Below are 23,552 nucleotides of genomic sequence, written 5' to 3'. Positions count from 1 at the left end.
GTACATCCAATAATGGATGCAACATAAGCCTGACAGAATACCGACATCCAGTGTGTCAGCTCAAATCTCAACATCTCTTGGTCACATAACCCTGCCGGCTCAGTGGCAAAACAAATTGAACGTATAATTAACAAAACACAAGCTTAGACAATCTAAAAACATACTGAAAAAACAGAAACCATAAATGCCTCAGCATATTTATCTGTTTCGGTAAATAAATATTTCTGAAAAGCATCTGATGTCTTTGATTAGATATTGTAGAGATATTTTAAATGAGATCCCAGAAGTTATTTCTGCTGCGAATAAGCATCTGCTCTGATTATACTTTTCCAAAAGCAGTACTGACCTGTCCAGCCTGGGAAGCACCGGCAGTAGCCACTCACTGGGTCACAGCCATCGGCATGGCTACAGTCGCAGCGCTCTCGACACTCCAACCCATAGGTGCCATCCTGACAACAATAAAAAAAAATCACTCTTATCCTTTTACAATCTTACACATGGGCACAATCAGATGCATTAATTTGAACATTGCATCAATAATTCTGGATCCGCAGAATCTTTGCAATGTCCAAGGCAGACTTACAGGGCAGGATTCGTCACAGTGCTCTCCCCTCCACCCAGGAGAACACGTACAGGTTCCATCTATAGGGTCACAAGCAGCTCCATTGCCACATAAGCATGTCTGATTACAGCTCAGACCCCATGTACCACTGGAGCAGAGGATTGAGCAGTCCACACCCTGCCAGCCTGGAGGAGGAGAGAGCATACACACCAATCTGTGCACATTCATGTAAAAAGTATTATGGATGCAGCTACATTTTTATTACAGTTAATATTTGACATGACTGAGCAACCAAAATATGCTAGAGTAAAGTGGTTCCCAACTTGGAGTTTGGGCCCCCAATGGTGTCTCAAGATAGATCTTTTGAGGCTCTTTGAATGATTTTGGGGGGGAATTTTGTGCTTGTATTAGCCAGTTGAAAGTAGAAAGATGACAAAAAAACAAGGACAATGGGGAGGGTTATGAAATAACATGCAGTAGATAGACATAAACATGGAACATTATGATGTAATGTCTAAGTCACTAGAGTGCCTCTATTTCCATATGAATTCCTCTATTTTCTCTCATTTTTGCATTTTTGAATATTCTCTTTTTTTCCATCTAAATCCTTTAGATGAAATGATATGAGAGAGACATTTTTGATTGAACTACTCATAACTCACAATCACATAGAAGCTATAATCTGGAGTGAAGGGTCTCAAATGTTTCATTGAATGGGTCACAAGCCAAAAAGGTAAGGAACCACTGGCATAGTACATTACATTCACACATAAACAGAATGCATTGACACTGATCAAATCTCCTCTTAAATAACTTATTAAGAGGAACTTGTGATGTGATATATCATTCATTAAAAATAAAATATAGAAAGCAGAGAATAAAGTATAGAGGTCCTCTGACAGTTTTGTGATACATTATGTATAAGAAAACAATACTTTCTGTTGTAAGTACAAAATGTAAGAGGATTCTGACCATATGTAAATGTTGTTCATCCATGCTGCGAATCTGACTCCTCACATGATTTACTGTCAGTTTAACACAAATGCACAGGAGCTTCTCTGAGCCTCTTGGGCCAGTTATACTATACCTTCCCTGCAGATGCAGGAGCCGTCGACAGGTGAGCAGGATGCGTGATTATGGCAGGAGCAGGTAGACATGCAGCTCGGTCCGTATAGACCTGGGGGACACACTGTAGCACAGTCCTCACCCTGTGGTAGAAATAATACAAATAATTAGCATGACAATAAATGCTAAATCTGGCAGACCTTAAGAAAAAGGAATGACAGAAAGAAAGAAAGGTTCACTGCACCTCTCCATAGTCAAATGAATTGTTTATTTAGACCAGCCATACTCTTTCTGTATATAGAATTAGGAGCAAAGCAACTGTAAAATTGAATGGATTTATGATAGTAGTGTAACTGAAGTTCAAGAGGAAAGACCACACTTGATCACCCAGGGTTACCTTCTCTTAGCTTCCAATTATGCACTCTATATATTCTGACAGCATCCACTCCCAGCCGTGCCTCACTTTCCACAACCCTGCTACACCCCAGTTCTCCACTTCTCTAGCTCTCTCCCTCTTTTTCTCCTCTGTTAATCTCATGGGGGGTTCATGCTTTCATCAGCGGAGACAGGGTCAAGACTCAAAAGCCCAAGAATCCACACTCCCCCCTCCCATCCGTCTCCAATCAAGCTACTACCATTGCCCTGCTGTCCTACCAGCTTTACAGTTCATTAATACAACAATTTCTGTTCTAAATAAACTGAAGTTGTATGTCTTGACTGGTAAAAAGGGTCTTGGAAGACGTATCTATAAAATACCGCAAAGGGTGATTGAGGCAATTTGGAAGGACCACTATAACTGGTTAAATTCCAGGATTACGGGATGCAGTACTCTAAAGCAGTGGTCCCCAGTGTTTTTAACTTATGGATACTTAAAATAAAACAAAGTCTACCAGGGATTTAGTTTTATTTGAATAACTTTTAGAGGCCTGAGAAGATAAATACAGTAATTTGCAATAAATAGAGCAACAAATTCAGATAAATATGCAAAAACAAATAAATCCCCAAACAATCAAAACAAAACAAAACAAATTATTTTTCTGTTGTACAAATCTGTCCTATTATCTTGCAACCCCTTAGATTAATCAATTGACCCCTTATGAGGCTACAGACACCTAGGTTGGGAACCACTGCTCTAAAATCTGGGCTGACCCACAGATTCCAGAGTTCAATCTTACAGACTGGCCCATCAAAGAACACAACTGGCCAAGGATTTTGTCATTGTCCCCTAAGTAGTGACTCCTACTGGCTGGTCAGAGCACCTGCACTGCAGTGGGTAGGGTAGGTGGCATTTTGGCCCCATTTACACCAGTTATTAACATGTGTAGCTGGATAGTGACATCAGACAAATCGGTTGTCTAAATTGTGCCCAAATCATGATTGGACCTCAATATGCAAATGAGTGTCAAAAGACATTGTATGACTCAAGGTCAAGGTGTGCTACAAGTGGATGTTCTCTCCCAATCTGGGGGGGAATAGGGAAATTACAAAAACCAATAAAACTAATAAATTAATTCAACGGTGAACTGGATGGATTGGGGATAGGCAGTAGCCTGTAGACAACCCGATAGACTGCAGCCGACACACAATCTATTATTAATAGGAACACCAATGGGAGCTCAGCAGCAATGCTTGCAGAGCTTGCAAGGGTTAGCTGAGAAAATGTAGTGCCAAAGGAAAGGGCTGTCTGATGGCAAGGCAAAGCAGGGAAAATCTTCTAAATATAGCGTACACTTAAACTGATATTGATTTTTTTATGGGGGCTTTTTTAGGCTGCTAAAATGTTTGTTGTTGTTTTATTGTTGCCCCCGTCTATTACATTGCTTAGCTTCCGTGCCAGTACTCCTGCCTATTTCTCCATACTTGTGGGCATGCTGACCACCTTCTACTGCAGGTAATACACTGACTATGGTAAACTACCTCATGCATCTCCACTTCAAAAAATACAAACTAACCCTTTCAGTCCCTTTCCATTGCGTTAAAGTAAACTAGCTGGTAAAGGACATGAAGTACTCCTTCCATGTCTTCTGCAGCCAGCTGTCATTAGAATTTCTCTCATTTAAAGGCTGGACATAGCCCACCTCCACTAGTCTGGTCCCTCCCTTAGTTGGAGATCATAGCCAGTCTATGGATTCCCACAACCCTCCCTTACAAACCCTGTCTTGAGTGACAGGTGACACAATGATTTAGAGTTCCAATTAGTGGCCCAGAGGAGTCCTGAGTGGCTCTTTCTTTGCTCACCAGAGCACTGGGGGACTGCTGCCTGCTCACTGCACTCATTATCATTTTGAACTCAGTTTAAACAGGAGGCAGGAGGAGATGTGCCAGTGGACGCCAGGGGCAGAACACACTTCTTAAAACATCTCTCCTCCCCGTACACCACATAAAAGCGCCTGTCTGTGATTGAAATTTTTATCAATCGGTTGCAATAACCTTTGTTCTGCTGAAAATGACAGCTCCAAGACTGCTAACAAAAGCAGTTCAGTTACAGTTGTTAAGTAAGAAGAGAAGTTCGCCCAGTCAGGGGGGCTGGGGGAAATGGGGGGGGGGGGGGGGTTCAGCCTGTCTTCAGAGCACAGGCAATTTACTGGTGTCTGGACTCATGGATAAAACGTCATGCAGCCACAAATGACCACATGGATTTTGCTGCATCCATGGCTGCGTAAGATTCCACTTGGTTTCACCCTCGTGGCGCAGAGAACAGCGGTTGGTCTGCTCTCGAGAGGGGAAAGGCAGCTCTCTCATTAGTCGACTGATTCATATTCCTTCTGAGCTGCGAAGGATAGAAGTCTGTATGTGGAGAATCATTATTAACACATGGGCTGTCAGTCCATTGCACGAGAGCAGCAGGACCTTACATAACTACACAGCCAATGGAGACAGCAACCAGACCTGAGCACTAAGAGGCAGCCAGGTCGTCTTTGGCCGAGGCACTGAATTCATACCTATTAGTATCTTAATGTAATTGAAGAGCAATTTTTCCAGAAAGCCTCTCGCTGACACAACATTGATCAGCCTAGTACCCATTGAGACTTGATGCAAATGGAACCACTAATTACCAATCAGTCTCACTCCTAAACAGTTCATCTAACTGCTGGATGAGTGGCTACGGTTTAAAATTCATGCAGCAAGACAGAAAATGAACCTCTGAACCTTTTGATGAGGCTAGAAAGCCCTGAGAGATAGGAAACTGATTTGTTTTCACCACCTACAAAGGCAGACTGGAATCCATTTCTGTATCACTAATGCATTCATATTTCAGATATAGTAGTATCAACAGAATCTCTAAAAACTATCAACATAGTGCCGAAATGGTATTGTGAGTACATGCTGAAGATTGCAAAGGACAATGCCTGAATAGGTAACTTGTAATCACTTTGTCCCAGTCAAAAACAGCATGTCCAATTATTAGAGCTAAATCAAGCGTGCAGGAGCTCAGTCTGCTCCAACACTTTGCTTGGTTTGCCCCCCGATGGGACTCCAGAACAAAGATGCAGCAGGGAGGCTTAGTCCTATCAGCTGTCCCCCGGGGTAGTGACTTCGCCAGCAATCATAGCCTCAACGCCATCATCAACCATATCTTAAAAGCCTACTGTGTGATAATGATCATATGCCATGCATATGACACAAAGTTACAACCTAAGGTAAGAGCCACGATCAGCACTCCATCTTTCTAGCAAACCATCTGTGTTGTTTGCACAGTAGCAGCTTTGTTAAAAGAAGCAAAAAACTATTGTGAGTGCTCACCAATCTCTCCTCCCTCTCCTCCCTCTCCTCCCTCTCCTCCACACACACACACACACACACACACACACACACACACACACACACACACACACACACACACACACACACACACACACACACACACACACACACACACACACACACACACACACACACACACACACACACACACATAAACCAGCCCTCCATATGAGGTGCGTCTGTTCCCATCTGACTGCCTCCTTTTCTATCCAGCTCCTGCCCTCTAGGTCTGTTTAATGGATCTGGCAGCCCTCCCCAGCATCCGCCAAAGAGAACAGGTGGAGCAAATTAAGACACAGTCTGCGGCCCTGCTCCGTAGCTCAATTCACCACAGTGGCCCGCTGTAAGACATAGGCAATTTCCACACAAATGTAATGTTGGCAGAAATGTACCCTCTCGGTCTCTGTTGCTCTGTAACTTCAGATTGCAAGACAAGAAATACAATGGGAGAACTGATTGAAGTTACCTAACTCATTTGACAGTTGTAAAAGGGGGCAATATGGCTGCACAAACTTAATAAAATGAAACATATATAGGTCAAAGATTTAGTTTTCTCCCAATTGGTCTAGGAATATACAAATGAAAGGAAATTAAAGGAAGAACCAAGATAAAGTATCTCAATAAGGTGTTGTGCAACCACGTGCTGCCAGAACAGCTTCAATGTGCCTTGGCATTGATTCTACACTCTTTGAAACTACTGCAGGGATGAACATCTTTCTTTCAAAAGATATTCCTCATTTGGTGTTTTGATGATGGTGGTGGAGAGCGCTGTCTAACACGTCGGTCCAAAAGCTCCCCTAGGTGTTCAGTTGGGTTGAGATCTGGTGACTGTGAATGCTAAAGTTCATGATTCACATTATTTTTCATACTTATTAAACCATTCAGTGACCCTCTGTGCCCTATGGATGGGGGCCCTAGACCTGTACCAGTCTCATTCAAACACCACACATGCACTTAATTACTGGTAAGAAATGTAAGACGATTCATCTGACTATTTCACTTTTTTCCACATCTCTATAGACCAGTGCTAATGGTTTTTGCACGGCTGAACTCTCAAATGTGCATTTATATATCTGCACAGTAACACTGCAAGCTGAACAATGACATCAAAACCATCAGCTCAAGCCTTAACAACATGAATGGTAGAGCTGATTAATTGGAAAATCTGTCTCGCTGCAACAATTTGATCTTTGAAGGAATTCCAGAGACTGACAATAAGTAGTGGTCTGACTCAGAAGAAAATGTCAGAAAAATCATCCCAGAAAAAAGTTAAACTTGACCACAAGCATATGGAACTGGAGCATGCCCACTGTTCTGGGAAACTACCTGGCCAATAGTGGTTATGTTTCTCAGATATAAGTATGGCCTTGCTGTACTGGAGAAAGTGAAGCACCTCAAAGGTAAACACAACTTTGTTAATGAAGACTATTCAGAATCTGTTCAGCAGAAACACAAGAAATTAGAGAACTAAATCATGATCTCAGTTACTTATATAGTTTCAAACAAATACGTCATTAGATGTTTAAAAGTCTGATTTCATGTTATTTACAGGAAATAAGAAATATGACGCTGAGCAAATTAAACTTCATAGTGATGATGAAGAAATAAAGTTTCTACAACATGTTTTTAGGTATTCTGATAGATTGATTCATTGATAACATCTCTTGTACAGAACATGTTTAATATGGATACATTCAATTATATCTTAACTCATCCATATTAAAGATACTGTAATATTGTATGAGTGAGTACTTTTTCAACTCATCTGTGCAAAATATTGCTTCTGCAGAAACAGTTTAATAGATTAGTAACCACTTTTTTAAAACAGTAGTTGTTGACTATCTTTGATATTTAAATTCAACAAATTTGCATCACACTCTTGACTGTATTTACTTGTTTCTTTCGCATATATCTAAATGCAAATTATGTTTTAGTCACTGTTCCTATTGAAACACTAGCTGGTTGAGCAATGAACCATCTTTCAAAGTAACTTAGATATTTTCTTATTGCCATCTTAATACAAAATCAGAATCAACTGGGCCTGATAAACATTTTTATACATTCCACAGAGCGGGACTAGATGTTAATTGCTTAATTGTACCATGCAGTGCACCTGTGTGGAAACATTTGTTATGTTTCTCCACTAATTTATTCAGGTTTAGGTTTTTCACCTGTCTATAGATTTGAGTTTGCTTTTTCCTCTGTCTCTCTGATGGTACAAGTTAAGGTGATTCCAGTACATTTGTAAAAGTCACAACAAACTGCACACGACTGATTATTAATGTCTGCAGCGGCTTGTGCGAGTAGAATGAATCATTAAGCAAGGGGTTTTTCTTGTGGTGCAATAGAGCACATCCATAATAAGGCAATAATAAAATGTCTCACCTTGCTTCAGCCTGCCTGTGTACAAAAATCCTCTAAAGGAATACTGGGACCACTTCCAGAGTATTACGACCTCAATGACGCAAATATTTTACCATGGCCACAAATAAAATGAAATATAAATCAAAGCTACAACCTTTACAAAGTAGAGCTCACAAAGCAAAAGGATGAACTATTGAACAGCATGTGCTGTGAGTCTATTAGCTTGGATGTCCTCATATCATCATTATTATTATTATTATTATTATTATTATTATTATTATTATTATTATTATTATTATTATTATTATTATTATTATTATTATTATTATTAAGTGGGGCTCCTGATTTTTTTAAGTATAACAGAGACTACAAGGGGCAATGTTAAAATGACAATTAACCTATGACAGTTTTATGAAAAAATTATGTAACCAGTGGCAAAATTTAAAGTTGACACTCCATAATTACAGCAGTGATGAAATAGAGAATAAAATGTCAACATGTTAAATGAATTAAATACAAAGTCATGGATATTTTACAGAGAGTTTTATTTCCTTTTTTTTCTTTTTCTCATTTTTTGTTTTATTATTGATTCAATGCATTTTAAGTTTCCCTTTCGGCCTTTCTGTTTTTCTTATTCTTCTTCTCGTGAATTTTGGCTATGTGGTGGTTTATGTAACAGTTGTGCTGCCATTTTGGCATTTTGGCTCCAACGAAAAAAGAGATTTAGACGTCATGAGACCCTGAGACCAAATAAAGGTCAAATACAAATGAAATAAATAACATATAAGATAACAATAAATAGCATTATAATGACAGTGGCCACTGAAGTCAGTACTATTACATAGCAGTGAAGGAATACAGCACATTTAGACTCACCATGAATCCAGGGGCACATATACAGGAACCTGAGACAGGATGGCAGTCCGCCCCGTTGGCACAGCTGCAAGGCAGCATGCATCCCTCTCCATAGTATCCAGGCGGGCAGGTCTCATTACAGTAAAGCCCTGTCCATCCCGCTGAGCATGTGCACTCTCCAGAAAGTGGGTGGCAGCTAAGCCATAATGAGAAAGAAAGATGTGATAACAACAGAAAGAAAAAGAGTGAGGCCAAGATTCAGCTGTGAGACTATCAACACTCCATTCCTGAGCAGGGTCAAAGTGTGAAGTCTGCGCCAACAGCAATTCATCCATATATGTGTCTACGTGCTTGTATCAGATAGATGAGGTGTCCCTTTTATCCTTCATTTTGTAATGACTTTTATGGTCGGTGCCCAACTCCAGCCGGAATCAGAGCATTAACATTGCATTAACTATGAATGCTGCTGAGAAATTATGAATGAAGCAAAGGTCGCGATTAAAAGCTAACTGGATGACATGGCTAAGAAGTGTTCAGACTACAGAATGAGTGCTGGCTGATAGCTGAAGGTGGCACAAAGCTGAGTTAGAGAAGTCTTTATTCATATGGAGTTACAGGGGCTTCGCTTCAGGACTTGGTCAGATTGGAGCAGTGTGTGGCCTTGCACTGATGTCTAACTTACCTCACAGTGTTGGTGGTATTACAGGGGCAGTACTTGTCACAGATGAGGCCATAGAGGCCTGGGGGGCAGAATCTCTCTTGGCAATTAGGCCCTTTAAACCCTGTTTCACACAGACAGGCGCCATTGATATGGTGACACTTGGCTCCATTCTGACACTCACACCTCTGGTTACACTGTGGACCATAGGTGCCCACAGGACAGTCATCCTGACACCTGGAGGAAATTTGCAAAGCAAGGACACTGACTTTCAAAGTGGTGATCTAAAAAAACGTCATTTGTCAAGCAAAAATCACAAACTTGCACTGCTTTCAGCTTCTAAAATGTGAAGATTTGCTGTTTTTCTCTGCTTTATATTACCATAAATTAAATAGATTTGAGCTCCCAAAACTATTCATTTAAAAACATGACCTTGGACTCTGGGAAACTCTTAATTCATTAATAAAAGATTAAAATAATTGCAAGTTGCTACTCTAGAACAAAGTTGTTTTAATGTTGTTTACCTGCATGATGGAGAGTTAGGGTTAACAAAAATACATTTTATATTAATTATGCAAATAATAAAGTTGAAATGCTTACCAAAACAATATGTTTTCCTCCTAACATTCTCAGTGTTAAAAATGTCTGTTTTTAAAGAAATGTAAGAATGACTAATAATAACTTACATTTTGAACCTGCAAACAGTGATTTCCTACAATGCTATGTTTGTCTAAGTATCTGAAAATAATAGCAATTTCTTCAGCTACTACTCTAATATAGAAGAAAGTGTTATATTATTAATAGTATTTTTTATATTTCAACATTTAAATAATGAATATTTAATTTGATGTTCAAAAATCCCAGGCTGACATGGTCAAATCTAAACTAATACATGGCGCATAAGGCCTGAAAGCAGCCCCCTGCTGTACGCAGACAGGACCTCAGTTTCTCTGCAGGGCTTGGACAAGACTTCGTAATCAACCACAGAAATTAGAATTGCTGAGGAGTTTCTCCACATGATGCCCTGAAGTAAACCACAGAATGGATTGTTTTCTTCACTTAAATTAGTGATTTAACTATACAATCCTAGCGGTGTATCAATCTCAAGAGTCTAACAAAGCTATTACAAATAGCTCAATTACATTATAAAATGGGAAAGTTATGTTTCATCTTTAAATTAACTGGGCTTTATTTCATCAAGGGACAATGGTATTATTATACTAGACAGGAGAGGGTAGGGGCTAACACAATCTCAGATTATTCCTGGCAGGTTAATTCACCTGCCACTGACAAAATGAATGAGGGCAATTTTGCAAAATAATAAAGTAAAGCAAAGGTCTTGTCGAGGAAGTGTTTCCATCCAAGAGACAATTGCTTTAGCTGAACTAATAAACTCAGGCTGCTCTGGGCTACACTGCCAGGCACGGAGAACTAAAAAGATCTGTGGATGTCAATGAGACCTTAATATAAGCCATTACTTATAATTAATGAGCAGAATCCAAACAGCATGTAGCCCATGGTGAGATCAATGGACAGACTGGAGGGAGTGGAGGAGGATGAAGGCTGAAGACATGAAGCCTCACTGGTCAGTATGAAGTACGAGATTAATTAAACATAAACACCCCTATTAAAAGCATCCAATCCACCTTCAAATGAACTAATGGGCTTTTACAAATGCTTATTTCTCTTGACTGTGTTTTGGCATTTCCTTTCTCTTTAAAAAGAACAGCCAGGTTTGTGCCTCATTTGGAAGTCAACAAAGAGAATAGGTCAATGAGTGACTGTTTAATGTGTAACTGTCGGCATGAAACCATCCCTTTGCATTAAATACTAATATCAATAAATCATGCCATTGTCTGACCTATTTTCAAAGTAGGAGTACAGAAGTTTGCACACAGTACTTTACACAAGGTTTTGGTGCATAATAATTGAATAGTAATTGTCTTTCTGCCAGGGGTGTCAGCTACATACCTGCGTCCACTGAAGCCAGCTGAGCACTGGCACTGTCCATTGATGTGGTCGCACATGCCGCCATTACGACAGGAACAGTCCTTGCTGCAGTTGATGCCGTACTTGCCAAGAGGGCATGGCTGGGCACAGACTGAGCCCTGTGAAAAAGAGACAGCACAGAAGTTCACTCAGGACTGAGCCTCGTCAGGACTGAAATAACTGTAACTAAACTCTTTTACTGTTGTTTTATTGATGTTTGGACAATTCTGACTTAATGTTATTTTTGGCAGGGAAATACATGACCTACTGAAAACACAGTTTTTCTTTTGACATGCTTCTTTTTTTGACTTCAGGAAGACTTAAAGGTATTTCACTCGAACTAACGCTGAGTTTGTTTTCACATGCAAAGTCATCAACTGACTTCATGCCATGATGGGAATAACACAGAGAATCCAGCACTATAAGCAATCATTGTGAATCGGCATGTATTGATTAGACAATATGGCGATATACACTCTGTATACTAACCAGAGATTTTGCCATATTGTTTATAGTATGGTATCTTTCCCTTTAAAATCTCTGGTTGTTTTATGCAAATTTAGACAGTGTTGCAAATCAATGAGCAGGAAATCTGTACAGCAAAATTGGATTTTGATATGGTATTTGAATCGGTGTGATGAGGTACCTCAATTTGTATTTAATACAAAGGTCTTTCATTCACTAGATTAGCATCCACACATTTCATATGCAATCAGTTTCTCAACCGCATTTCAGAATTATTTGTATTATATATAATATTATTAGTTTATTATATTATATACTATACTATATATATACTTTAATAAACAGTAATATTGTAATACTACATTAATTATACCTTGATGAAAGATTTTCTCCAAATGATCCGCTTCAAATTTACAGGAATGCCAGTGGAGGGATTTAAAAAAAAAACACAATCCTTTTAAATGAGCTCTTTAAAAAAAAAAAAAAATTGGCATTGTTGCCTTTATTTACAGTAGAGACAAACAGGAAACGTGGGGAGCAATAAGCATGACATGCAAGAATGGTCCCCATCTGCATTTAAACAGTTGATGTTTCGATTCCATGATGTGCCCTAAGCCACTTGGTGATGGTGACATCCCTAAAGTAACATGTTATGTTGCTGTCTATGTGGGTGGCCATGTTCACTTGACATTGCTTTTTGAACTCCAATTTATTTATTTATTTATTTCTTGCAGGGAGTAGAAAATCCCACGTTCTCATTTATAATTGAACACAGCATATTGATCCTACAGTCTCTGTTCTGAGCATGTCAGTTGGACTTATAAAGACTACATTAGAGACCTAAATGGGTTTTTTTCTACAACAGTTTTCTTTTCTCAGGCCTTTCTTTCATTCTTGTATTCCCCCCTTTACTTGAGTGACCTACCGTCCACCCAGAAGGGCAGGAACAATCTCCAGTGATGTGGTGGCAGGTCCCTCCATTCTGACAGGGGCAGCGCTGCTCACACTGAGACCCGTGACTACCGAAGGGGCAGCGCTCTCCACAGCTGTCACCACACAAGTCAACAGTCAAATGTCTCAGACACATAACCTATGTTTGCCTGCAGTCTTTTTCATCAACAAAGAGTACTCAGAAAATCAACAGAAGGCACATAGACATTTGTTCAAAGTAAGTAGCAAAAAGAATAAGTATGTTAGTGGTACTCACAAAGCCCCAGTGTACCCCGGTGCACAGATGCACTCTCCTGTTGCGTGGTTGCAGGTGGCACCATTGAGACACTGGCAGGGTAGTTGGCATGCCTTGCCATAGTAACCATACTCACAGGGCTCCTCACAACGCCATCCCTGGTACCCATCAGTGCAGACACAGGCCCCTGTGATGGGGTTACACTTAGCCCCGTTTTGGCACTGGCACCGATTACTGCAATGAGGTCCCCAGTAGTCACTCTCACATCCTGCAGGCACAGAGAGAGATGGCATCAGCCAGAGCAGGGTAACAAAACACCAGAGAATATGCACCAGCATTTACCCTTGAACACATCTAAAATGATACAATACAAGAAATGAATTAAATCAAACTTCTCTAGTATATGTAATAGTTAATAATTGATAGTAAATGTTCCAGGGCATTACTTCTTACAACTAATTACTTATTGCATTAATCATTTTATAGTTTGAAAACTGCTTTCTTACAGTGCTCCATAAGCTTGATATTTTTGACAATCATCATCAGCTCATATCTAAATTATTCATGTCCTATCAACTCAATAAAATATAGCAATTTTGATTTTAAATGTGTTTTAGCTTAAAGAAATGGTTATATTTCATATTTTTAACATCATTGCACTGGGTTTTGTGGCCTTGAATATGGAAATATGCATTGTCCTGATGCTATAAACATTCATTAATGCAAAAAAAAAAAAAAACACTTTTCTGATGTTTGTGTGCTGCTAAAAATTACACTGTAAAGACTTTTCTATAAAATTATTTTGCCTTTTAAAAAATTACAACAAAAGCATGGCCTGTTTTAAAGATATAGTCTTCAGCAGGAAGGCTTGGGGCTGAATGCTACAGACAGGATAAAGAAATTCAAAAGTATTGATAGACATATTACAGTTGTGTCATTTCATGGGATTTGCTCACGGTAAAAAAAAAAAAAAACACAGTAAAGGTATAGAATATTGCAGCCTTGTCTTTAAATGCATTCACTTTCTTCTCCCCTGCTCAGGGTCGTAGGGAGCAGGAGTGTATCCAAGCATGCCCTGAGCAAAAAGCAGAGGAACAACCTCAACAGATTGCTTTCCATCACAGAGCTAACAATATCACACAATAACACACACGTTCACAGTTATGGACACACAAACAGAAAGAACATGCAAACTCCACACAGACAAGACCTGAGCCAGAAATCAAAATGAGACAGTGTGTGACAAACAGAGCCTCTGTTTCACACGTCTGGTATGTGCAAAGTCTCTGTGAGACAAATATAAAACCAGCACCCTGCAGAACAAAATTCATCTCTCCTATCAATATGAGCCTTCCAAAACATTAATCAAACTGTAACAAAATCTGTTTGTGTCCCAGACAAGTGACTAAAGCAAGCTGATAATACACTGTACAGTGAGCCCTCTAACATTAATGTTAGTTACTAGACAGGGTATTCAATCAAGGTGACATAATGAAAATCATTAGTCTTTCAGATGAGTCAATAAATATATGTGAAAAATGAAGAATTCACACATATTTCACATGAGGAAAAGATTCACTCTCCTTTCTTGAAAGATTTGATACAGATTTATGTAAACAGTATGGTCTATAATGTATGTCGTATCAACAGAAACAACTAATGACCCTTTACAGTGATAAGGCTACATACTGCAACTCCAATATAGCACCACCTACTGAAAAAAGGAAGCCTCATGTGACAAACTGAGATTTAAATTAAATTTACATGGTTTGTTTCTCCACATAATAACATGACATGACATATAATTATTGGGTTGTCTCTAGCGCCACACAGTTGACACAGGAAGTGTTACTTCACCCCTTATTGCAATATCTGAAGATATCTACGTGTCCACAATTTGAGCCCTTCGAGGTGGGGGCTCAGGAGCCAATCATTGCTGCTTGCAGCTTTAATTAAGCTTTAAATTTCCTAATTTTTTAGAAATGGCTATGTCAAGCTTTGTTTTCTGGAAAGATTTTGCTAACGTTAAGACTTAGTTGATGCAAAGAGCTTACTTATCTACTTAGTTGCAACTATGGTGTCTTTATTACTATTAAAGCTGCATTCATCAATTTGGACCACTAGAGGAAAGAAAACTATTACACATGACTATTACACACCGGCAACTTGATATCCCTGGCTTATAAAGTTGGCTATCATCTTTGAAATCAATTAACTACCTACAGCAGAGAAGAAGCAGAATATTTTTTTTTACCACCTGACAAATGTGAGTCCAAATATCCACTCTCCTTTTAGCTCTGTTTTGGTTATCTCATATTTTGGGTGTGTTGTGTGCTTAGTCTCACACATTGACCTCCTATTCCTATGCATGCTGTTCAGAGTGATCTTTCTAGTCCGTGGCTCTTCTGGCAGCAGCACAGCGTCTATCCCCGTCCTCTCGTGCTGTGAACATGCAGACAATGGAGTGAGTTAGTATGGTAACGGGGGTGTTTTTCATCCAAACTGTTGGATGAAACTGTTCATCCAACTGCACCTTGTTGCAGTTGTTAGACTTTGAAGATACCCTTGTGAGTATTGAGAATACAACCCTCAGGCTAGCATTGTTTAACCAGGTTTGTGATGGGATATAAGGCTATTTCATTTATCTAAATAGTTTGACCTCGTTTTACCATGCAGATGGACTAGTAGCCGGTTGAGTGGGTTAATTGACCTTGAATGATGCAATTTTAATTACAAACAAAAATAAGTACTACTGAAGTACCCAAATCTCACTCCAGGCTGTAGTTAAAACTTGGCCAATCTGCCATTGTGTTCACCAGTTAACTTTGGTAGCTGTTTAATGCTAGTTCAGTAGCATACAGCAGGTCAATCTGGGCCTGTTTGCTGAAAAAGCCTGCCAGACCAATACAAGAAGTACTGGGATTAGAGCAAATCAGATTCAACCATATACCAGTAAAATTTAGGCAAAAGAATATCCATTAGTGGCCAAACAGCTCTGAAGCTGCCGAATTGAGTGATAATTCTATCAGGCCCCTCTCAAATTTCAGTCTCTGATTCAATATTTTCAAAAATATGTATTTATGCAGGTTTAAAGTTTTTTACATTAACTAAAATCCCTGGTACTTATCTCCTGGTACTAGAGTGACATTTTAAAGCATAACTAAGAAGTAAAAGGAAATGATCAGACAGGTGCAGAGCAGACTTCTGTTACTTAAGATTAGTTAAGAAATATACCAGGCTGACTTTATGTGATGTTGCCATACCACAACAATCTTATTAATAGCACCCTGAGTGTAATCTGCAAAAAGAGAAGTAAATGTGCAAGCTGTTCACACCTCTTAGCGACTAGAGGGAAGAGCAAAAGATGACACGAAGATTAAGAACACACAGATTTTTCATATATAACAGTTTGTGACTCGTATGTCTTTTAACACCTTTTTCCTGTGCAATTTCAGCAGTCAGCTGTCACAAACGGCCGATGAGCAAAAAACCCTCTTGAGTTAATGGAGATAGAAACCATAACCCACTGCTGTTACTCACTTTTTAAACCTTGTCAAATTTACTATTAAATGACTAATCATATTGAACTTGGAGTAACAGAGCAAAAAGGTGGAATAACACCTGGATGAGACTATGTTCATCCCCTGTGATGAATGTGCAAATACCCCAGAGCTGTCATCCCTCAGTAACGATGAACAGCAAAATTAACTCCCCCAGCTGTATTGTAATATTGGCACTCAAGAAAATTGGTTAGGTTCTACAACCTAGCTGTTTTACATGGGTTAATGTAAATAGCCCAATGACATTACGGAGTGGCACCTGAGGGAATGATGTAAAACAAGCAATTCCCACATTCTACAAGGGATGGGACTGTTGCGAAAAACTCAATACGCCCCACAATCTGCAAGCAAATAGCTAATCTTTCAAGGTTAAATGAACAACCAGTTTTTATGTGAAGAACAATTGGCACTGAGCTGGGGTTTTAGGCTGTCTTCACTCTCACCAGTGTAATTGTTCTTCTGAGGAGTGGTGATTTAAGTGATTGGTAAAGCCTTATGTCTCTCCATCAGCAGCACCCGTATTGCCTCACATAAAAGCCCAGCTTGAGACCCGGACCGGCACAACAGCCAGGACGGTGAATATTCCACTATCGATTCTCACATCATCGAAGGCTCAGTCGTAAATGTAAAGACACTACACCCCCCCTTTGCTCACTTTGCCAGAGCTGTGATCAGCCAGAGTGGGAGCTTAATGAACCTTGTTTCATGGTCGGCACTGAAGCCTATTTTTCCAGGTACGCAGCAGGAAGATGATCAGCCCTTTGCTGATACAGACAGGTCTGCCCCGAAGGGGGTCCCGAAACACTGGGCTAGTGCTGTATTGCCTCTGCGGTAGGACAGACTAGAGGCCACATTACAGGGCTCACATTGATTTGATCTAATCTGCTCCTGGCCTCCAGTCTGGCATGAATGAGTTCCCTGAAGGTTGAGCTGCTGCCACGCAAACACCCCTGGCACATTAAATCTGAGATGTGTGCGGGTGGCCAGGGTAATGGATGAGTAGTTTCGCTGCAACTTGGTTTAACAGTTTATAAGCACTTATTAGAGCTTCCTCTGCTAAACAGTGCTCTCTCAGCACAGTACAAAAACAGGCACTGCCAATATAACAAGAGGAATCATCACCTCTGGCCTCAGCAGCAAACCTTGACCACATTAACAGAATGCTTTTTTTTACTTTTACATGTTTAACTCAAAATATGATGTCAGTAAAAAAAACACCTAGAGCAGAAGAGAAAAACAGAAATAAACCAAAATCTATCCAGCGCTTAATTTGCAGACTTTTCTGGTGCTTAGGAGCTCAACAAATGTTACCATTTGAAGTTTTAAACCGTCTTTAGCTTGCAGTTAGAGGCCTCAGCACATTGAGAGCAAAGCCCATTATCTCGCTGTCTCTCTCCTACACAGAGGTTCTCAAACTTTACCCACTAGTCTCTCACTTCCCAGCTCTGACAGCATTTAACTGTGATTAAGGAGTCAGACTTCATGATGAGCTGTGGGCAAAAGCAGAGGGAAACAGCAGAAGGAAGTAGCATGTAGTATGAAGACTTCGGCTTCTAGAGAGTACAGTTAAATTGTGTGAGGTGATAAGGACACCCTGTGGGTTGTGGTGTGCAGGCAACGAAACCCACACATTAGTCTGAAACTAGAGAAGCTGCAATCCAACCCATTAACTGGCCTGGCCTGGGTCAGTGAGTCCAACCAGAGGACACATACACTACCCAACTTGGACTCTCAGAGCTCATAATGCATAACAGTTGAAATGTGGATAACCTCACACACAGGGAAAGGTCCAATCCCAAGGTGCTGGGTATTATCCCCTTGGCTGGAACAAAACAGATCACATTGAAGGGTACGGGCAGATGGCAAACTCTGGAAGGTGATGTCCAAAGAATAGGCTGAGAGAGCCATCATAGTGGTGCTGAGCTTTGAAGTGTGCTCAAGAGTCTGCATGATCAGGGGCTGGCTGCAACAGGATTAAGACCAAACAGCTTTCAGCAGCTGACTTCATTCAGAACTTCTCCTGAACTTGGCCTCTTCAGCAAAATGTTTGTCACTGTTCTGTATGAGGGGAAGTCTGTGCCACAGAAAGCTGCCATAAGCTTCTCAAAGCTAAATTCAAAATGAGGGCCTGAGTCAAGCTCTTTAAACACTCTGCATTCAAATTCTAGTTTTATACTTCTTTTATTCTGCTTGAATTACAATCACGACTGGACTGCTGTAAATGTTGGCCGCTAGATGTGGTTTTTGCAGACAGTCGCTTGCTTTCTTTGCCAACTTTAACTTAGAAAACCATAATATTGCCATTGGAATATATTTGGCACGCAGCCCAACTTTACTCCCCACTGCCTGAGTCACTCACTGTAACGTAACTATTAACACACACTGTTGACACTTGAGGAATAACTTAACTCACACAAAACATTAAAGTGCAAAATGCTTAGGCTCCTGAGAGCTTTTTACTCTTCACTTACTCTTTAGCAGAGCTTGTGGCAAAGCAAAGCAGCGTGACTCATTGTCTTGACGAGCCTCCTGCGTTGCCTCATGAGAAGACTGCACCTCTGAGCTTCACATTGTCTGATTCTCGCTTTGTACGACCATCTTTGTTCCTTGACGGATCTGAATTTTTCAAATTACATTCCACGACCAGAATTAATACAGGCAACTATTTTACCGTGGCACGAAAGGACAGGCTGTCTTCAGATGTTTTAAGTGTTAAAATAATCATTTTTTTTACAGAACAATGAAACAATTCTACCTTCAATTTAGCTGACACAAGAATGTGCTGTATTCTGCTCTTCAGTCAACATGAGCTATTTGCAATAGGAGTTCAGTAAAAGCCAGACTCAACATTCAGCTATTCATCACAGCTCCCAGACTCAATGACGCAGACTAATAGAGTGAAAAGCAGACAGAACTGGTATGAGGGTCTAGAGGGAAAGTGATGATTGTTGTGTAAAGTGGTAAATTTGCACTGAGTGATAAATGTCTCTCAGCTTTGTTAAACTTGTGGCTGTAAAAGCTGCCAAAACACTACAAGACAAACCCCACTGTCCCCTCCATGTCCTGCTGACATCTATTACATAGTTATTTATTAGTACACAGAAAATCCAAACACGACAAGTAAACCGTTTAGATACATCCCAGTGAGCTTGACAAATGAATTTCTAAATATACAGAAGAAACTGCCAATAGTCATGGGGGCAGTTCTGCTGAATTGGAATAACAGCATGCTGTAGCTTCTGCTGTTGGGCGTGTCGTTTGTCCTGCCCTAATTCATCTTAGCCGAGCCCCTGTGTGTTCACGTCCCCCTGGGGGAAAGAGCGGTGCAGGGCCAAACCAACAACACAACACAGAGATTCTCTGAACACAGTTTGCTGCTCAGACAGTTCACTGTAATGCACCATATGCTCCCTCCTGATACCACCTTGCAGTTGGATAAGAAGTAACAAGATCTGACTGTTGCCTATTTGGAACCACAAAACTAATGAGTGAATAACTTAATTATTTTAGGACTATGCATTACTGATTAAAAAGTCTGGCTTGGTGGTTTATCTCAAGGAGGATCTGATCATTTGTTCAAGTTCTATTCAGGATGTGAAGCTGGATCAATATGGGACCTGCAGGTGCCAGCCGGTTCTTCTGCAGCGCAGCTCTAACAGGGTTAACAGGGCCAGTGGTTGACCAAGACAGACAAGGCCAGGTCCTCTCACGTTATTCTAAACAAGCTCTTAAGAGTGATGCTACTTAAAAGGACAGCCTCTCTTCCTTATAAAGCTGGCCGTGTTGTTTGGTAATACAAGCAGGCTGTGAAAGACGCTTTCGCCTCAGTGCAGTAAAGCAGTCACTTGTTCAACAGAACCTGACACGGCTCATGAAAGCTTCTGGATCAGCAAATTGTTACACAGCCCGCTGCTCCTTCCAATTAATAATTTACCCTTCACCCTGTCCTGCAGAAAACAAACCCTTCACTCTATTGCCACAGGACAACAACAAAAAAGCAATCAGAGCAGTGGTGGACGTTTATCTACAGTACATACCAACACACAGTGACTAGAGTATAAATAAAGTCACGATTGGACTGCATCACCAGACATAACACGAGTCACGGCCAACCACGTGGTCGCTCAAAAAACAATGTCAACCCGATAAAACTAACTGTTACCGTACTTAATTTGCACACATTGATTTCCTATTTTCAATTATTAATTCTAATTAGGATGAAGTAGAATGTGCCACTGGGCAACAGCAGTCAATGTGAAAGGGGTGCGGTCACAGAGTGGAGAGTGAAATACATTCATATGAATCCAATAGGAGCACCCCATCAGCATCATAAGTAAGTCAAAGAATCCTCAGGCTAATATAGTATGAATGTTTGCCATGTTACTAATGCAGCTATGGCTGAGACTTTTAGATTTTGCACAGACATATTAAGGGTTTACTAAATGTAAAAAGGGACAGTAATACACAAAAAATGAATACATAATCTAAAACAGACTTGTCCATTTGATAATAATTATCTTTGAAATGTCAGAGGATAAAAAAGTTTCCCAAGATACAATAGAAAATGAGCTGAAACATCAAGTGAAAATGAGATAAACGGCAGTTAGCAACATGGCAGTCCCTGATTGTTTGGCCTCAGCTACAGTCATAAAATGACAGCATGCTCTTTCACCTGCAATGCCTTTGCCATTTTGAGTACAATGCTGCAGTGTGAGGGGCTATTGTTTTGCCTCAGGTATCGTAATTAGAGAATTGTGACTTGATTCGCATAAGTAGCAGGCCTTAATAAATGAGTTGCTAAACCTGTGAAAGCTGTGCCTGTAAATGTGTGGCACTAATTAGTGCACCTCTATTTGTTTAGCATGACTCTATCTGGTAGCAGAGACTCAGAAAAAAATGTGACCCAGCCAATAAACCAATAATGACGTACTGTTAGTGTTTTATGTGTCACTGAACATACAAGTTCTCCAAACAGAGTAGGCAGAGGCAGTCATAGTTAGATGTAGGACTTGCTACCAGGGGCTCTGAGCTTGAAAGGGTTTTTTTCAACAAGCTAATATTAATATTATAGCTACATGACATCATTATCCACTGCACGTACATTCAGGGTTTCATCCAGTGTATTGGAAGCCAAGTCCCTGCCAGGCCTAAGCATTTGGGACTTTTAAAAATATATTTTCTAAACAAAAATGTGTTATGCAAGTAGCGTAGCTCCCTCAAGGAATAGCTCAGTGTGTAGCGACTGTGCGGTCAAGAGAGAGAAAGAGCGTGTGTGTGACGGTGAGGCTGCAGCCACCGGAGCATCCTGCCTACTGTCCGAGAGCAGACCTGGGGACACATGAGAGCAGCTGTTCGCTAACAGCTATGTGTGTTTACAACAGAGAGCAAGAGGGAGGACAGACGTCTCACTCTGTTACTCTGTGCTGCAACCTCCCTACCCTGCTGGGTCTATCAACTTTTCTGGCGGACACCCTGTACATGGCAAGCTACTGTACTGAAAATAGCAGGTTATGAAAGCAAGGTTATGTTTGGTGATGCACCAAACCAAAAAAAATATCACGAGCACATCATGTCATGCTGTGCAGACATTATAACACCCTGTGGTCTGCAGCTTTTAGGACTATCCCCTCCAGAGTAGCACACTGCACAGTGCATTCAACATCATATAAAGTATTCATCTCACCATGTATCTGGCACAAAGGACCATTATGCACAAAATGACCAACACCAAACAGTCATGCAATGAGTATAGATTTTAATCATTCTCTCTTCATCCCTACATCTGGGATTAAATCACCAATGGTTGCAACATTAACACCAGACATAAGACAAGAAAGTAGACACAAAGCATGTGAACTACAAAGGGGACTAAAATGAAAGAAACCACAGAGATAACAGGATTTTTTTTTTCTTTCTACAAATGTGACTTCACACTGGATCTCATATTGCTGATAAGTTGTAAGAGGTCAGGTCCAGACATATATGAAGGCTACCTTGCAGTTCAGTGACCACCTGCCATTCAGTCAATGTATCCTTTACAAAGACGATTGTATAGTTGACTCCAACAATGTACACATGTACACATTCACTTTAAAAAACCTGTGTGAAATCCTGTATGAAGGCTGATGTCCACAGAAGGAACTCAGTCTAACCTTTACTTTACTTATTGTATCTATAGTTTTCTTAACCTGAAAATTCCCCTCAATATTAATTACCTGTAGAGCCTTTCCTCGACGAAATACTCAACCTTCTGTTAGCTTGAAAGGTAGAGATTAAAAAGTTGGCACTTTAATCCATCATAGAGAACAGCTTCAATACATGGTGACAAGTGTTGGTGGAATAAATGAATCATAACATCCATAGAAATTTCTCAAATCACTCCTACAAGTCACAGCTGACACTCAGTATGGTCAATATGTTGATTGCTTCCAATATGTCTGCTCAAATAGTGACACATGGAACTACAAACAAGTGTGTTTACACTTCAGCATTTATTGGTATTTTGAAGGGTTTGTAACATACCAATCATATAGATTAACAGCAGAGAAATTGGTTGTGCTGGATTTATACATTTCTATTGATACATTTTCCCTTTTGAAAACTTGAAATCCATTGAAACTAGAGAGGTCAACACTTGAGGAACCATTGTAGTACATTGAGCAACCTTATTGTTAGACCAAGGTGTTTTGATTAACACTAAAGTTGTTCTGTATACTACAAGTGCTGTTGGAGCTTTGACCTCTCTAGATATTTTTTCCTTTCTCCATGCACCTTGAAAATAGATGAATTTGTGCCAGAAACCCGAATTCTGCTTTTAAAGAAATGAAACTGAACATACTGATATAAATTTCAGCTGACCATGAACTTTGTTCTGCAATATTTCATCATCAAAGAGGTTAAGTATTTCTTCCTCAAAATAAACAACCTGGGGAGAGAATCACTTTATTGCTGCTCTTTAGATTGGTAGATGATTGTAAACTTTAATGGACTGCTGCAGCATCAAATATATATCTTTGGTTAGTCTCTGTTTCCCCAACCATTATGACTATTTTAAAAGTTAAAACATGGAACAAGTCAACCTGG

At 40.1% G+C, this 23,552-nt stretch overlaps 1 protein-coding gene across 1 annotated transcript in view; it reads right to left on the bottom strand.

The window, feature by feature from the left end:
- The window catches only part of megf11 (multiple EGF-like-domains 11), a 56,831-nt gene that overhangs the window by 14,835 nt on the left and 18,444 nt on the right, over positions 1-23,552 (bottom strand). The window contains exons 3-10 of the mRNA XM_062420517.1: positions 12,931-13,177; positions 12,649-12,769; positions 11,241-11,377; positions 9,294-9,506; positions 8,633-8,807; positions 1,650-1,770; positions 584-747; positions 347-449 (exon numbers count right to left, since the gene is read on the bottom strand). Coding sequence (XP_062276501.1) covers positions 347-449; positions 584-747; positions 1,650-1,770; positions 8,633-8,807; positions 9,294-9,506; positions 11,241-11,377; positions 12,649-12,769; positions 12,931-13,177 — 1,281 coding nt within the window. The remainder of the gene's footprint in view (positions 1-346; positions 450-583; positions 748-1,649; positions 1,771-8,632; positions 8,808-9,293; positions 9,507-11,240; positions 11,378-12,648; positions 12,770-12,930; positions 13,178-23,552) is intronic.

Source organism: Scomber scombrus, chromosome 6, assembly GCF_963691925.1.
Source record: "Scomber scombrus chromosome 6, fScoSco1.1, whole genome shotgun sequence".
Taxonomy (NCBI): domain Eukaryota; kingdom Metazoa; phylum Chordata; class Actinopteri; order Scombriformes; family Scombridae; genus Scomber; species Scomber scombrus.
The sequence above is the reverse complement of the archived record's forward strand: the minus strand, read 5'-3'. Positions and strand labels throughout refer to the sequence as shown.